The 17103-nt window shown below is 28.9% G+C and overlaps 1 protein-coding gene across 2 annotated transcripts in view; it reads right to left on the bottom strand.

Moving 5' to 3' along the window:
* Nucleotides 1–797: 797 nt before the first annotated feature.
* The window catches only part of LOC129983700 (tyrosine-protein phosphatase 10D-like), a 175415-nt gene continuing 159109 nt past the window's right edge, over nt 798–17103 (bottom strand). The window contains exons 22-27 of one of the 2 annotated variants that reach the window (XR_008785438.1): nt 15907–16164; nt 13731–13879; nt 10778–10913; nt 9543–9648; nt 7265–7402; nt 798–3037 (exon numbers count right to left, since the gene is read on the bottom strand). Coding sequence is in view for 1 of the 2 variants with exons in the window: in XM_056093287.1 (XP_055949262.1) it covers nt 3006–3037; nt 9543–9648; nt 10778–10913; nt 13731–13879; nt 15907–16164 (681 nt within the window). In the remaining variant the exon portion in view is untranslated. The remainder of the gene's footprint in view (nt 3038–7264; nt 7403–9542; nt 9649–10777; nt 10914–13730; nt 13880–15906; nt 16165–17103) is intronic. The other variant, XM_056093287.1, reaches the window with a different exon arrangement.

Raw genomic sequence — 17103 nt, forward strand, 5'->3', positions numbered from 1 at the left:
ATTGTCTACGTACAGTTTGTTCAACAATCTATTTAAATATGGATACTTCTATTTAATAAAAATGAACTGAAAATAAAGAATATTGGAATTGATATAGATTGTGCCATAAAAAAATCGTCTGGCAGAAAATATCAAATCAAAAAAAAAAAAAAAAAAAGAAGTATTAAAATGTTGAATTAATGAGATAATTTTGGATATTTTTTAACATTTTATTTGCAATTCAAATAATATATGTAGCTGTTCATAAAAAAAGAGGTTTTTTTTCAACATAGTTTGAATGAAAGTTGTTTTAGTCGATAAAATCATATTTTAGCAGTAAATATTTAATTTGATATGAAAATTGCAATGAGCAAGTAAACATTAAAAACAATTCAAATATAAAAACCATTATAAATATTTTAATATTACAAATTTCTTAAGGAAAATGCATTATTTCGTAATTTATATTTAAAATATATTAGTGCGAAAAATCTTAAAGGTTTATTTTAAAAACTTTCTCATGAAAATTCTGAACATTCATTATTAGTAAGGTTAAAAAAACAACAGAAAACTAATATAAATAATTCATTTTGTTCTCAAATAACAGCAGTTGACTGAAACTTCAAAATCATAATGACAATCAGAAATCATGAATTTTTGCAGGGACATGTAATTGATAACTAATATCCATTTTAATGATTTAGTGTTCGATATTGCAAAATGTACGAATGTGTATTAAACTTACCACAGAGAATCGAAGTAACTCCAATTCGTTGCACAAGTGAGTATTAAAAAGATTAATTATTAAAAATTATTAAAAAAAATGAATAAATGCAATATTAGCATTTTTTGTAATATATACCCCTAAAGTAACTACATCTCGAAATGATTCCCAAATTGCACAAAGTTATTCAAAAGAATTGCACGGATAACAAACTGTTATGATAATACAGATACGATAATTACCTTCTGTTAATTACCTTGTGGAACATTTTCTCTGTATAAACCTTAAATACCCTTACACAAATAAGATGTTAAGTTTCAACCTACTACAGAACACAATGAAATGAAGAGACAAGAAGTAATTTCTAAAGATTTAAATAGCCACATGCAAAAAATACTGTGCTATTAAATGTCTCCATTGTTTGTGAACATTTTTCACAGTGTAGCGTGAAATGGACTACCACATAGATGTTGCACAGGTGGTCATGTTTGATTCCACTAGCAACATCAATGTAGTAGTTCATTTCACAGCCACGTGACATATTCCCTATACATATCTTTAGTTCGTTTATTGTTGCGCATAGAAGACATTGAGACAGAATCAATGACTTACACCAATGAAATGAAAATCCAAGAAGTAATTTCAGAAAATTTAAATAGCCTTGGTAGAATATAATGTGGCGATCGAATGCTCAACAATGGCTCTGAACATGTTTCACAGTGTCTAGCGTGAAATGGTCTGCCATATAGATATTGTTTGCGGAAAAAAGAGAAGTCACATTTCGTCCTACGGGCAACATCAACATGGTAGTCCATTTCAGTCACGACTCATTCTCTATGTGTATCTTCAATTCGTTCACTGCCCCACTCAAAAAAGTCGTTAAGACAAAGTCTACAGCACATTCCATGCTGATCCCAAAAGTAATTTTTGGTATAGTATTTAACATTTTTACAAAAAGTATTTCAGCATTTCTACATATCAATATGAAGAAAATACAAATATTTATAGAATGTTCATCAATGGCTAGGGTATGCTGCCGGGTACTCGGAATGAAATGGGCACAGATGATGTTCTTTGTGACTAAGGTAAATCACAAGAGCAATTATTATTTACTAAAACTTTAAGATTCTTTCTATACTACGTCAATTTTTAGGTAGATTCCTATAGGAAGACTAACCAATGCAATGGTTCTCATGACAAGACTTCAGGAAAATTTCTGCAGTTCTTCAACGATCGTGGTCTCTAGAATCTAAAACAAATTATAATGCTTTGTCCATGTTATCTTATAAACAGGATAACTAAAGTAATTTTGTTTGGATTTTAACTGGCTTGGAATATGTTGTTAGAAATGTAAAATTCTCGGACGAGTTCGTAAATGGCCCATATAGCTGAAATGGAGTGGAAATGGCGGTGGTGGATGGAAATATTCACTTCACTATAATTTTCTTAACATTGAAGATAGAAAAATAAATCCAAATAGTCAAATTAGCGTCTCATTAAGATGAATAACTTTTGTACTAAAAGTTTTTTTGTAACTGCAATATCTTAGAAGTCATGAGGTGGAAAGTGATTCCCCAACCCTAATTTGAACTATTTCGAACATCAACAATTTATGTTGACTGATAGCAACTTAGACATAAAGGAATCTACCTTTGTCTTCCAGCTTACTGAGAAGATTTTTTTTCCTTCTTACCATTCTTGATATGAAAATTATAGCAATTTATAATCGGCGCAACTGTTTTGAATAACTTAATGCATTGAAGTTCTTTTTCAATTGTATACCTAATCCTATTACCCGGTGAAAATAAAATTCTTCCTTCCAAATTGATTTAAGTTGAAAAAGATGAATCACAATAAATAGTAATAAGAAAGGTTAATAAATTTTTACAAAAAGTTAACCAATGATGAGTGTTCTTCTTATTAGTTCTGCAAGCAGCTTGTGCAGTTCCAGTAATACATCTTTTTTTGTGTTCATTCGCTAGTTCATCACAAAACAAAAATGGCACGTGAGCGTCCACATAAATACAGCTATGCATTAATTCTATTACATTGGAGGAACACAACAAGCAGCTGTAATGGAAGTCTTCTAAAAACACACACAATAAAAATAAAAAAATAATAATAAAGCTCGCGGAAAGGGCTGCTTGTTGAAAGAGAGCAGCTGACTAAAAACACCACTGCAGTTAAGTGCCGATACCAATCAGGCACGGTTACAGTTCGTGATTGACCCCAGGTGAAAGACAATTAGAGTGATGGATTGGACAGCATCCGCTTGCTCCGAGATGAAGAAGATGAAAGAGCATCATATCCCGGACTCGGCGATTCCTTCGTCATCTAAAACAGAGAGAAAGGATTAGTGTTTTACCGAAAGAAAACTTTTGTTTTCGGTATTTGGAGTGGAGGTCACGTTTCGCCGAAAACAATTTGGGGACATTCACTCTCGTGGAATGAAGGGAATATAAGTGAAAATGAAAGTTTATTATTATTATGGAAGGAAAGTTATAATCTGCAATATCTATGTGATGACGTCGGCGAAGAGATAGATTTGTTCGTAAAATTTTTTTCATATACACAGATATCTTGCAAATGCCATGGTAGATTACCACGGAATGAAATAATTTAAATATTTATGAAATTTATGATTTATTGATTTCAAATTAAATATTGTTATGTATGAAATGAGTTAAGGTATCCGGTTAAAAACATAAATTTGGATGAAAATGCACATTTTTATTTTTTGCAGTTTCAAAAAATAAATACGTTTATGTTTCCAGTGATTTCTTTATTTTTTCTCTATAGAAGCAATAGTTATAAGCCAAGTTACAGCAAACAATTGGCATGTAAGTGAGACTATTTATAAGCATTTAAAAACTTTAAATGCATTTTCTGAAGAACGAGTTTTTTTATATATATAATTCTACTGTGCGAGTATCATCATATCTCAAAAAATAATCAAGATATCTTAATGAAATTAATAATTAGTCCTCGTTATGTTATGCAAAATGTAATAAATTAAGGGTTTGATATTTCATGCTCTAGAAGTTAATTTATGATTGTTTAATGTAAATATTGTTGAAAAAAATCCAAAATTTCATATATTATACACAAAAATTTTTATTCTTGAATATAATTCTTAGATAATAGTTATTTGCACTCTAAGCTATGTTACACATGTGATCTGAAAGAGAAAATGGAAAACCGTAAAGATTTTTTGCTCTAGAACAATCTCAGTTTTTGTAAATAAATGCTAAAATTCACATCAAAATATGCTTTTTCTTTAGAAGCTACATATATATTTAAATAACTTCACATTTATTCATCATTTAATTCTTATATTAATAAGAAAACCTCATATAAACAATTTATTTTTTTTTAAAAATCATCTCCGAATCTAGTTGGATATCTCAGCGGAGATAGAAAATTTTTTCCAGATTTCTTTTCTACACATTAAGCAATTGAAAAAGAAAAAGAAAAAAATAAGAAAATACGAATAATGAACAACTATAATTTATTTCAAATTAAACTGAAATTATAAAAAAAAACTATTCGTAACCTTGGGTAAATTCTCCATACCGTGCATTCTTGGGGTCCACTTTTAATATACTTAATTGATTTGAGGACTTTATTGTTATACAATGTATTCAATCTAAAAAGCAATACAAATTTCTCACTTAAATTTTGTTTTTGAGCCCTTATTATTTATTTTATAGAATTGTTTATTTAGAAGCTCTATTACAAAGCTGTTGTATTCAAAGTGCTTACAGTATTCTGTCGGTAATCCGACACTTCGCCAGACAGTCTTATCCGATATTCGGGGATTTTCAGAATTGCGAATAGGGATTGTTAATGGAAAAACAAGTCATCGTTAATCTTAGTGCCATATCGCAATAAAGGCTAAATAATAAATGCAATTATATCGCAATAAATGTTAAATTTTATGCTAAAGATCTTAACGTTCAATAAATGCTAATAGGTGCTAAGAATTTACGTTGTTGGCTAAACGATCTTTGAAGCTGACTTGATGCAAAGATTGGTTCAGTTTAATTTCGTTTTTTTTTTTTTTTTTTTTTTTTTCACGGATAGTTTTTTTTCTAAAGGAGATCTAAAAGAATATATATCAAGCTTGAGTTACTTTTTAAAGCTATTTATTTATTCATCAGCGTGCTGCTTTCACTTTGGTCGACATTATGATAGCGTGCATTTTCATGATAAACTGCACGGCGAATACGCGCATATCTTGAAATGTGATATAATCAAGTTTGAACAGTTACTTATAAAAGTACCTGCCACGCTATTTGCAACATCGCTTTTCCTTTTTATATTAAAGCTCATTTTTCTTGCGCCAAATGTTACGTCATATTTTTCATTTTTCTCACGAATTATTTATCCTACAGGTATGGTTATTCAGACATATTTTTATGCATTGAAAACGATTATTTTTCTGTGCAATTTATCACATGTATCAGGATACACTATATATATCTGCGCTTTGTGCATGTAATAAATTCGATAAAGCTATTTGGTATAATACTAATCAATTATCTATGATTTATCATCAACAGTTTTTCTTAAATAAAATTTACTTTATATCAAATGTTGCCATGCTTAAATGAATCAATTTTTAATGTAGAATAAATTTTTTTTTATTAAAAACAGACATAAAATAATGAATTAAAAAGAATGAAGACTTCTTTCATAAATTAAAAAAGAGTTTCTACATTCTTAAAATCAAAACTAACATATGCATTAGTTGGCAACATTTCAAATGTTTCAAAGCAATGCAAAATAAATTAATGTTATTAACTGAACATCACAGAAAAGGACAGTCTGGATATATAAACTTAGTGGCTTTTTTATAATTATTGTTAATATATTTAAAAAATTATGTTTTCGCTGAAAAAAGCGTACCAAAATTAAAATAAGAACAATCTTAAACACCATCATACATATATTTTTTAAAAACATTTTTGCATGAAAAAATAATCCCAAGACTCAAAATTGAACTCAAATGAATTATCTGCTGTCTTAACTAAGATTTAAACTATAGATTTTAAAATTATAGTAAAATTCCTGCACTACTGTTTTGAAATTTCATAGGCGCTTTAAATAAAACTTATAAAATAATCCATTAAATACAAATTGTTGCATAGTAATCCAGAACTGAATCATTCCAGCCTTTTCAATCGGGAAACATAAAAGGGAAAACAAGTCACAGCCTGTGGTGCCAGTGACTTCGTTGCGACATAACAATATAAGCTACCGCTCAGACTTTGAAATAGATTTTGAAATATTTATTATATATAATATTATTTTATGTATTTATTATATATTGGATGTTTTGAGCAGTAAGTTTTTGCTGTGAAAATTCATAATTCTCCACTAACTCGGCGTATTTGATAACCCAGCAGTCATATATATTTGATATCTGCCAGATTATTGAGGTAGTAATACTGTATTATATATAGGATTATTGAGGCAGTAATACTATATAATTTAAATTTTGCATCAAAATATTTTTTTCTCTTTTATTTTTGATGTAATTAGTTTGGGATTATTTGGTGGCAGTAACTTTTAAAGCTTTTTTTAATTAAAAAATACATTTATTTTAGAAAACGAGTAAACTTTCAAGATTTTAATGGAATTTAGAAAACTTCTTCAAAATTTTCGATCAGTCTTCATTGATTAGTAAACTCAACAATTACATGTTTTTTTTAATCTTCATATATGATATAATTATTCGGCATTCAATAAAGCATTGACACACATTTATACAATGATTTCTTGATTTTCTTAGCATTGCAGTGCAAAGTTTTCGGACCATTTGATATATTTTCTAAAACAGTATATAGGCCAATATACTGCTATTCTAAATACTTAAAAAAATAATCTATGGTTTATTTTCATTTTCTATTCATCTACAACTTCTAAACTATCTGAACATATCCTTCACACTATATATCCTTCACTATATTATAAGAACCATGCATTTGAAGATTAATATTTTTATGTTTCTGAATTTATTTATATTATTATTATTATAGATGAAACAGAACCATTATTAATTGTTTGAAAAAAAAATGAAATTTAAAAAGAAATGTTCAAATGAATAGTTCTATTTATTTTCAAATAAATAGAATTATAAATAAAATAATTCTGTATCATGTTTTCTTTAGTGAAATTCACAGCTGAGCAAAATTAATTAGTGAGGTTTATAATTTGTTTATGAGGAGCAATAAAATAAATTCACAAAATTTGCAATTTATCACGAATTTTTGAGAAGCAACAGCTGATATGTATTTTTGTTGTTGTTGTAGAAGCAATTACATTAAGGACAATTTCATTGCAAGAACAGACAATTAATTTAAAAATTAATACTCTTCAATATTTTGAAAATAATTGAAAGGATAGTTAAGATATTAGTACACATTCACAAGCTACAAAAGAATTTTTCAGTCCTTCGCATGCACACTTGTTATGCGGCATTGACAACATTTCGATTTCATGCTTTCACAAACATCAAGCAACTCGCCATGCGTATTATTGGCTGTTGAACATATTTACCACAACAAAGTCTTCCCAAACGTGTTCAATGCGAATCAGGTACAGTTGCAGTGAAGAAACCGAGGTCTCCTTATGCCTTATTCCCAATGTCTCCATTTGACAGATTGACAGAGAGTTTAGCTGAAGATGGAAGCGATCCTTCAAGCAATACCACAATAGCAAAGATAGAAAGAAATATAAAGATGTCTTCAGTAAAGGCCATCACCAAACCCCATTGAAATTATGAATTAAATAGGAATTTATTTTTATTGAATTCAGAAAAGAATAAATACCATAAAGCTCACTCAGTGGTAATTACATTTGTATCCAAAATATATACTGTATGGGGAATTTAAATCATGTCAAAGTTTCATACATTTATTAAAATAAATCTGAATCCTTGTCAGCTAATGGGATATTTAAATCATTGGCCATTGTTTCCTAAGTACTGCCCATAACGACCAGTAGCAGATTTAGTCATTAAGTGGAACAAGGCAGAGCACATTATGTGGTCCTAATTTTAATAATTAGTCAATTTATTCTCATATTTAATCGCATTTTTAATTTAACCTCTTACGCTATCATAACGTGCTATGCGCATCGCGACACATGTTTCTGGAAATTAATTTTTAGCACCGCAGATTAATCAACATGTTTATAATATATTTTAGTCATTTCGTTATAATATGTATATTTTTAATATGATGTATGACAATGCGGCATCCATGTTTGTACACAACATTATTTAAACAGAAGCTTAATATTTATTGATATTGTAATAACTTATTAATTGCACTAAAACATAGAGACTTGATCATTAGATCAGAAAGACTAAATCTAGCGAGACCTGATCATTTATGCATGATAAAGAATGTTATTTTACATTATAGAATTTATATTTTTTGCAAATTAAATTCATAAATAAATAATAATAAGTAATGTCTTCATTAAATAGTAAAGTCTTAAGTAAATAATGTCTTCATTAAATTTGCTATCTAAATAAAAGAAATATTTATTCTATGTCTTAAACTGGTATATATATTTTTTACGGCACTCGGGTTTATTTGTTGACCTTCAGATTACGCCGAAATCGCCACGTTCCCTTATATACAATACAATCATTTTGACAAAATACTTCCGTTGCTTGGCATTAACACTCTGATGCCGTAAAAATAAATAATAGCCCATTACATTTTCTCACCCAATTTGTTATCAACTCTTTTAAACAAGATCTAGAACAAGTCACTTTATATAAGAATCAAAGGCAAGTCTCTTTATATAAGAATCTGCACTTCAGAAGAATGAATATAAAATGTTCAATTCTGCTCGAGAAGTAGAAACCGAAATTTTGCATTTTGAGAATGTAAAACACGATATAGAATATCTACAATGCTTTAAAGATATTTTTGAATATTCAAATGACACGAAAAACCAAGATAAGGTAACAAAGAAGCAATTAATGAAAATGGCATACTAACAATAGACATTTTGCAAAGATTTCACCGTATAAGCGAAATGGCCCTTGTAAAAGGAGGAAAGGAATGTTAAATTGAAATACCATCCGTTTACATATTTTAAAGTTAATTCTGGAACAAAAGTTTATTTATAATTACAAAAATATCCCTAGAATGAAATTAAAAATAGAAAGATTAAATTTGTAATGTATTCTTTAAAAAAAAATTAAATTATCAATTTTCTCCGACAGTAGAAGCTATAAAATAGAAATATAAAAAAGGTATAAAAAACAAGAAGAAGAAGAATGAAGAAGTTATTTGAAAAAGAAAACAGATTAGCAGAGTTTTCTGTTCCAAGGCCGGAGAACTTCAAGTTCGGGAATAGATTCCGCCAAAAGTTTTCAGTGTTATAGCGTCTGGCATATATTTATCTCTTAAGTTGGAACATCCTCTCACAGGTATGATGCTACAATTTAGAGCGATGGTTCTAGCTCAGCTGCCAACCTTGTTATCTGATCGCTGTTCGGAATTACGAGATCCGACAAAAATGAGCTCTTATATAACTTCAAAATATAATGCGTGCTTAAATGAACTAATCAAACCTTAATTAAAGCAAAATTATCTGTAACAATTTATTATCTAATATAGACTCTTTTCACATCATCAACCAGAAAATTTTAACCAATAGAATCAAAGACCAACGTCATGTTTATGCTTGAATGTATTAACATTACAGTTAAATAATTCAGTTTTGTTTGATAGATGTATTATTAATAAACGTATTAAATTTTCAGGACGCTAGGCCCAAATTTGACTCTTGGTTTTCAAATAAGAATTAAACTCACCATCGTAACCTTGGTTATCATGCGCTTCTGGTCGCCCAAGATCCAAGACTTCCTCTTTCTTTTCCAAGACGCATAGCAAGCATTGATGAATACAAATGTATTGTTGCTGGAATGGATATTTTCATAATCAATAAAAAAGCGCCATCATATATAATGGAATTATTTTGCATACATCCTTTATCCCTATTAGCACAAGATATTGCAAGACATCCCCAGAGCGTTGTTCAATATTCTGATTGCCGGCCAATGTCATGAAACTGATGTAAGAAAGATGTTATCAATTTTGTGTTAATATGAGTCTTTTCAATCTAGTTGATTTCGTTTTGCTCCATTATATGTATTAAAAAATTTATTCTTCATTTGTATGTTATGTAAAATGACAAGTTTTTAATGAGATCCAATGAATTTCTCTTACATTAATATCTATATTAAACTGTGATATAAAATACGCTATAGAGATGTTTTAAATAATATTAATAATATACAATATTTTAAATGATACATATGCTTTAAATAATACAATATTAATCATTGGCTTGTGATAATAATAGAAATAAATGTAAGAAGTTGCTTGTCTTTCTTTTAATCTTAATGACTAAAATATAACTTTTTGTAAACAAACCCAAATTCTAAAACAAGTGAATAATCATGATACAATAAGGTAATAAAAAAATAAATGTTTTGAGTAGATTTGTAATATTAATATGACGTAAAACAACATCATTCAATATTTTACAGAAATGAATATTTATAGAATTGTGCACTGTATAACATAACACATTGTATAGATAATGTATTATGTTGTGCAATAATTTACAATATTGAACAACATAATACATTGTCAAAATAATGTATTATTTGTACAATGTTTTACGATATTGTACAGCAACAGCATAATACAGTGTATAGATAATGTATTATTTGTACAATGTTTTACGATATTGTATAGCAACAGCATAATACAGTGTATAGATAATGTATTATTTGTACAATGTTTTATGATATTGTACAACATAATACGCTGTTTAGATAATGTATTATGTTGTGCAATATTTTACAATATTGCACAACATAATACATTGTCAAAATAATGTATTATTTGTACAGTGTTTTACGATATTGTACAATATAATACATTGTATAGATAATGTATCATGTTGTACAATGTTTTACGATACTGTAAAAAACAATACATTATCTTGTTACGTTTGGAAAGAGTTCAAGTAAATCATTACCTCGTTCTGCACCATCCATACCCGTTCTTTCCTCATTTCGTAAACGATGCCGAAAATGTCGACATAATCGTGCTTCTGGATGTGCTGTATCACTCTATCGAGTGCAATGAAAGTGCCCGATCGACCTACACCCGCACTGAAATAAGGCAAAAGAGATATAATGGAAGAATCATTTAAAGTGTGCATACAATTTTGGGGCATCCTATACACAGACTGATTCAGTAATAAAGTATTAAATACAAAATTATCAAAATAATAATTATGCTTCAATACGCAAAGAAAACTGGCTATATTAATTTCAGTATAAAAAATGAAACTTGTAGTTCATCACTAGTTATTAAAATAATATAATCATAAAACTGTTTTTGTATTTTATATTTCATTTACAAATAATTTATCCCTTTCTTGGACTTTTCTTACTTTTTATTTTGCCTAAGATGATTTTTTTAATTAATTCTGTCAATAATAGATTATATATTTTTAAATAAAAACAAACAGATAAAAGATAGCTTTCATTCATTCTGGATTGCTGAAAATCTGTATATCAGTTATCATTCTGGAATTCTGAAATTGAAACTAAACCAAATAAATTTATTATGCATTAACTCCATATCATTCTTAGTAGGTGAAACTCTAATGAATATTTAATTTTTTAAAAAAAGCAAAAAACTTAAAAAGAAAAAATATTTAAAAAATATTAGATATAATAAAACATTTTGATTATTATAAATATTGTGAAACATTTGTAACAGTATAACAAATATAATAAACTGATATATTTATATCAATGTATTTTTTTGAATTTTCGAAGTACTCCATATGCTACAAAAAAAAAAGAATACAGAGAATACACAAAAGAATACAGTGATAACAAAGAAAAATATTCAAAATATGAAATGAAAAATGGATAAGGAAAATAAATTTAAAGATAAATAAAATTTCATGCTGGAATTTATAAGTATGCTGAAAAAATATAAATAAATTCTTAAAAAATACATAATGAGGTAAACATCATGCTTTAACAATATATATATAAAACCATGCCCGGTACTTGGTGACAAAATATCTGCAAAATAATCATAAATAAAATATAATATGTATTTTTTGTACAAAAAAAAATATAAGAAGAATAAGTCAAAATATAAATGCGAATCTCAAACAATAAAAGTTACCAAAGCAAATCATTTTATGTTTTTTAAAACAATAGCACTTTTTTACTGTGTGAAAAAGATGATAAATTTCAAAAATTACACAAAACATAAAGCTTTGCGTTTATAATTAAGAAAAAAAAATCCTTAAAATGTATAATTTCGTCGAAAAGTATAACGCCTTAGCAAGTATTAAAAAATGTTTTTTTTTTCTCGCCATCATGAGAAGTTTCATTAAACCTTAAGCATTTCTTATTTCACGTAATTTCTTAAGTCTTATTTTTATTCTATTCTCGATATAAAAAGTCTTCTTCGATTCTAAAATTTTCCTTCTAAAAGCATTTATTACATACTATATTATTTTTAAAATTTCATTTGAGATGTCTTTGACCAATAAGTGGTCTCATTTTATATTCGATGTTGTTGGAGGTTGATTCGACAAGAAAAAAAAATGAAATTTGATCTAGCATTTTTTTAGTGAAAGCTTTTTTCTTAATTTTCGAACTGTGTAAGAGTAAAACTATGTTCTAAATTAATGCTCTCGCTGAGTGATGCATTTCCTCAATTTCCGAGTGATGTAAAAGTGAAACCATGTTCTAAGTTAATTCATTTTAGTGTGTTTTTTTTCGAATTCTAAACCCTGTTAATGCATTTTAGGAGGATTTCCTCAGATCCTGAGCGTAAGAATGAATATAGTTTTAAACTTACACTTTGTACGAGAAATTTTTCGAATCTTGGACTAGGTATAAGTGAAAACATATTGAAGTTAAAGTGCGACTCGAAAATTTTCTCAAGTTTTGAATAGCAAATGCATGAAATTGTACTTAAAATTGTTCGACCGTATGAGGTATTTCTTCAGTTCGCGAACCGTGAAAAAGTAAGACGTTTCACTGTATGAGCCATCTCCTAAATTTTGAAGTTGGTTAAAAAAAATATTGAAGAAGAAATGAAGTTATTTTGCAATAACGTATGTATTTTCTAGTAATGTATGAGGTCTCAGTTCTTGAGTTGTGTAAGCGATCAGCCATGTTCTAAGTTGTTTTGTTGTAATGTATGTATTTTCTAATAACGTATGAGGTATTTCCACAGTCCACGAACTTTTTAAGAGTGATGAAGTGTTCAAAATTAATCTACTGTATGAAGCATTTTCTAGTTTCTTCAGTCGTATTAACCATGTTATAGGAGTTTAGGATACGTCATCTGTATCTCAAATTTTAAATTCATTTTCTGGATAACCTTTAGAGTAATATGATTTACATTAAAAGATAATACACTATAATCTTCCCAAGTTTTAACTGGAGATTTGAAAAAGCAATATAAAAATTAAAACATAATCTCTATTTTTTTGAAAGGCTTTTCCTCAATTTTTGAATTGTGAAATAGTGAAACTGTATTCTAAGTTAATGCGCTGTACGAAGATTCAAATATTGAAAATATGTAAGTGAAATTGCGTTCTAAATTAATGTGCTGTGTGAGTACTGTCTTGAAATCTTGAATTGTATATGAGTTGAAATTGAGTTCTATATTAATACACTGTACAAGGATTTTCAATTTTTGAATCTATGTAAGTGAAATTGCATTCTAAGTTAATGGGCTGGAAGAGGATTTTCTCAAATTTTGAATCTATGTAATTAAATTGCGTTCTAAACTAATACGTACGGAGAATTTCTTTGATTTTCTAAATGTGTTAAAAGCGAAATAGTCATATAGAAGTGTGTTATGTGGGGTACCGTCAATATTTCATATTATAAATTCATGTTCAAGGTTTGTAAATTGAAAAGAACAATATGACGCATTTTTCTCACCTGCAGTGGACTACAATAGGCTTTGGATCGTTGCCAATTCTCTCTCTGACTGACCGGACGAATTTCACCAGGATCTGCGGAGGTTCGGGGACGCCGAAGTCCGGCCACGTCGTGAAGTGGAAATGCCGCACGACGCGTGACTGGTCATTCTGGAGAGGCACAATAGAAATGCTATTTTAATCCACTTATTAATGGCGGATCAATGCTCACTGGATATAATTAAACCATTAAAATTAAAATGGTTATATTAATCAATAGAAAAAGGTAATAGAACGTCGAATTTTACATTATATGTAAGGCCATTTAATGAATTTGGGAATATATATAAGACATTATATTTTAAGGAAGTTGTTCTCACTTTTTTTAAAAGAACATTTTCATTTGTTTTAGTATGAGTGTTAATATTATTTTACATTTATATAGATAACTAAAATAACCAAGATACAACAAAGAATAAAGCTATTGTGTCTGAATACACAGAGACTATTTAATACACAAAAAATAAATGGGTGCTTTTACATTTTTAAGTAACTTTTGGAGGTATCAGCGGCAAAATCAGATTTCTAAGGATTTCATAAATTTTACTATTATTATTTTGAAAGAATTGACATTTCTTTTTATCTTTCATTCTTTTAACTGCAGAAAAACAAGAAAGTCATGTCAGAAATTTTAAAGATTAAGTTGAGAAGTTTTGAATGTAGTGAAATGAAAATAGGATTGAAGAAAGACTGCATTTAAGCTTTCCTTTCAACAGTCATGAATGAATAATAGAGTGACTTTCCGAAATTTAAAATCTCGGTTAGGCAAATAAAAGCGTAAATCACACACAAATAGTAGGCCATTATGTTTTACAAATTTTCACTTATCAAAATAACTAATTATAATACTTTGTTATTAATTTCATTGATTATTTATATGTTCCCTTTTTACTGTTCATTTTTACTGTTTATTTCCCTTTTTACATACATTATGTCCCATTTATTTCTCTTCAATAATATTAAAATGCCCCAAACACCCACTTAACGAAATCACAACGAGCGTCTAAAATGCCTGGATATCATTACTCACCCCCCCCCTCTTGTTAAGTGCAATTAATTTAATTTTGTTGTTTTTATTAAATGCACCCAAGATGGGTTTGATGGACAGATAGGTTTTCTGAGAAATTTGCTTAGTTGTCATCAACTTAGCAGAGTCCTCTTTTGTATGTCAGCCTCTCTTTAAGAACACATAGATTGTCATATTTGATGAAGAAAATCGGGCTGCCAGAATTCTTACACACCTGAGATCAAACGATCTTTGGACTGAAGGAGTTAATCATACAACAAATTTTTCTTAATAGGGCCAGAAGAATATTCAGGTATCACCTGAAAGGGGATTTTTGAAGAGGATACTGGAAAACGCTTTCCTTCTTCTCGAGTAATTGAAAGATAGATTTGTGATTTCTCTCTCTCTCTATCTATCATCTGAGGAATAATCAGCCGTCATAAATAATCAACCTACATATCGCAGATCGACCCCTGGCAGAACGGGACAAAGGAATAAAACAAGGATTCTGGTGTATACAATTTCGGAGGAATCAAATTCGAATCGTTTATTGGTACAGTAAATGTGTACCAGCATTAAAAAAAACTAAAAAAGTTTAGATATAGAATCTGTACCACCCTTTAAAAGTAGTTATTGAACAATGGGTTAATTTCCTTGTACCAAGTTGTAATTAAACACATACCAAGTTGTAATTTAACGAGTTTCATACTTAAATAATCGTCAAATACAGTTGGTTATCATTCTGAGTACCAAATTTTAATTAATTCTATCTCAAATTCAAAATATCGTATTTTTTGTTTAAATCGTCTGTTATATCTTTTAGCGATTAATCAGTTTCTCTAATTTGCAAGTTATAACTCTTGTCTAGAATTTTTATACTGCCAAAAAAGGCGATCCATATAAGAAAAAGGGGTGTCGTATTTATATAAATTTACACATCGAATATTCAAAGCATCCACAAACTATAATACCGAAAAAAAAAAGACTTTAAATGCTCAATAGTATTTTCAAGTAGAGTGTTGAAATTTGAAGGCTTCCTCTGACAAATTATAACAATTGATATATAACTGGGGTACTTTATATCTGAAATAAACAAAATTTAATTATCATCCATATGCTTTTAACCACTTACCCTGGAGACTTTGAACTCGGAGATGGTCCAGTGGTGGTACTGTGATTCGTTGAGTAGGATGACTTGTATATCACCATAGTAGACGGGCTGCATGTCGAAGGGCCAGTAATGATCGCATTTTTCGCGTCCCTTCTCGATGCAGCGGGTCAGCATCACTATGGCCCTGCTGTTCTGCTCCCACACCATCCGCCAGAAGTCATCACGGGTGCTGTGAAGCGGACCCTGAGTCACGATGAACTCCCGTGGAGAATTATAACCCTATTATACAACAACAAAAAAAGCCGTCATCATACAGAACGTGCCAATTTTATTAACATTGACTTTTACTGAAAACAGATTATTAGCAAATGTTTAAAAAATTTCGTATTAAATTTTTATTGAATCAATCGATAAAATCATCCTATAATCGAATCAATCGATAAAAGGATTTAGATTTGGCAAGTAAAGAAAAATAAAAGAAAGGGTCTCGAATGTCTTACATGGCAGTGACAAAAAATAGTTACGAAATATAGATAATAAATCTAGCATTTTACTTATATATATATATATATATATATATATATATATATATATATATATATATATATATTGGATGCCTTCTTTTGGTTGACCGGCCGGTTTACATCAAAAATTGGCACAAAACTACAAATATAGTCATAGCATAGAAAGTACAAACCGAGAAATGGTCAACTGTTAGTGGGATTTGGTTCAAAATTTTAGATGCAAAACCCGTGTACCAAATATTGTTTAGGAAGCTCATTTTGTAGTGATCGAATTCATTTGTACTCGAACAGCCAGAGAGACAAAGCTTCACTCGAAGCGATTTTGTTAAAAATTTAATAGAAATCTACAAATTTAATCATAATTCCATGTAACAAAATTTATCAAACTAGCTCAACCCACTTTTGAGCTTTCATGATTACAAATAGATAGACACAATGCCAAAAATTTGTTTTTCAAATTCAAAGAGGTGTGAAAGATGGAGAATCGCCAAAATCACGTTCGAATACTTTGACGACTACAATACTACCTATAATTTCTTATAAGAGAAAGTAAAAATGTATATTGTAGGGCCGAAATGGCCTGATGAAGGAGTCTAAATATCGCCAAAATCACAAGTTTGAATACTTTGACGACTACAATACTACCTATAATTTCGTATAAGAGAAAGTAAAAATGTATATTGTAGGGTCGAAA

The sequence above is a fragment of the Argiope bruennichi genome, chromosome 9 (assembly GCF_947563725.1).
Source record: "Argiope bruennichi chromosome 9, qqArgBrue1.1, whole genome shotgun sequence".
NCBI classification, from domain to species: domain Eukaryota; kingdom Metazoa; phylum Arthropoda; class Arachnida; order Araneae; family Araneidae; genus Argiope; species Argiope bruennichi.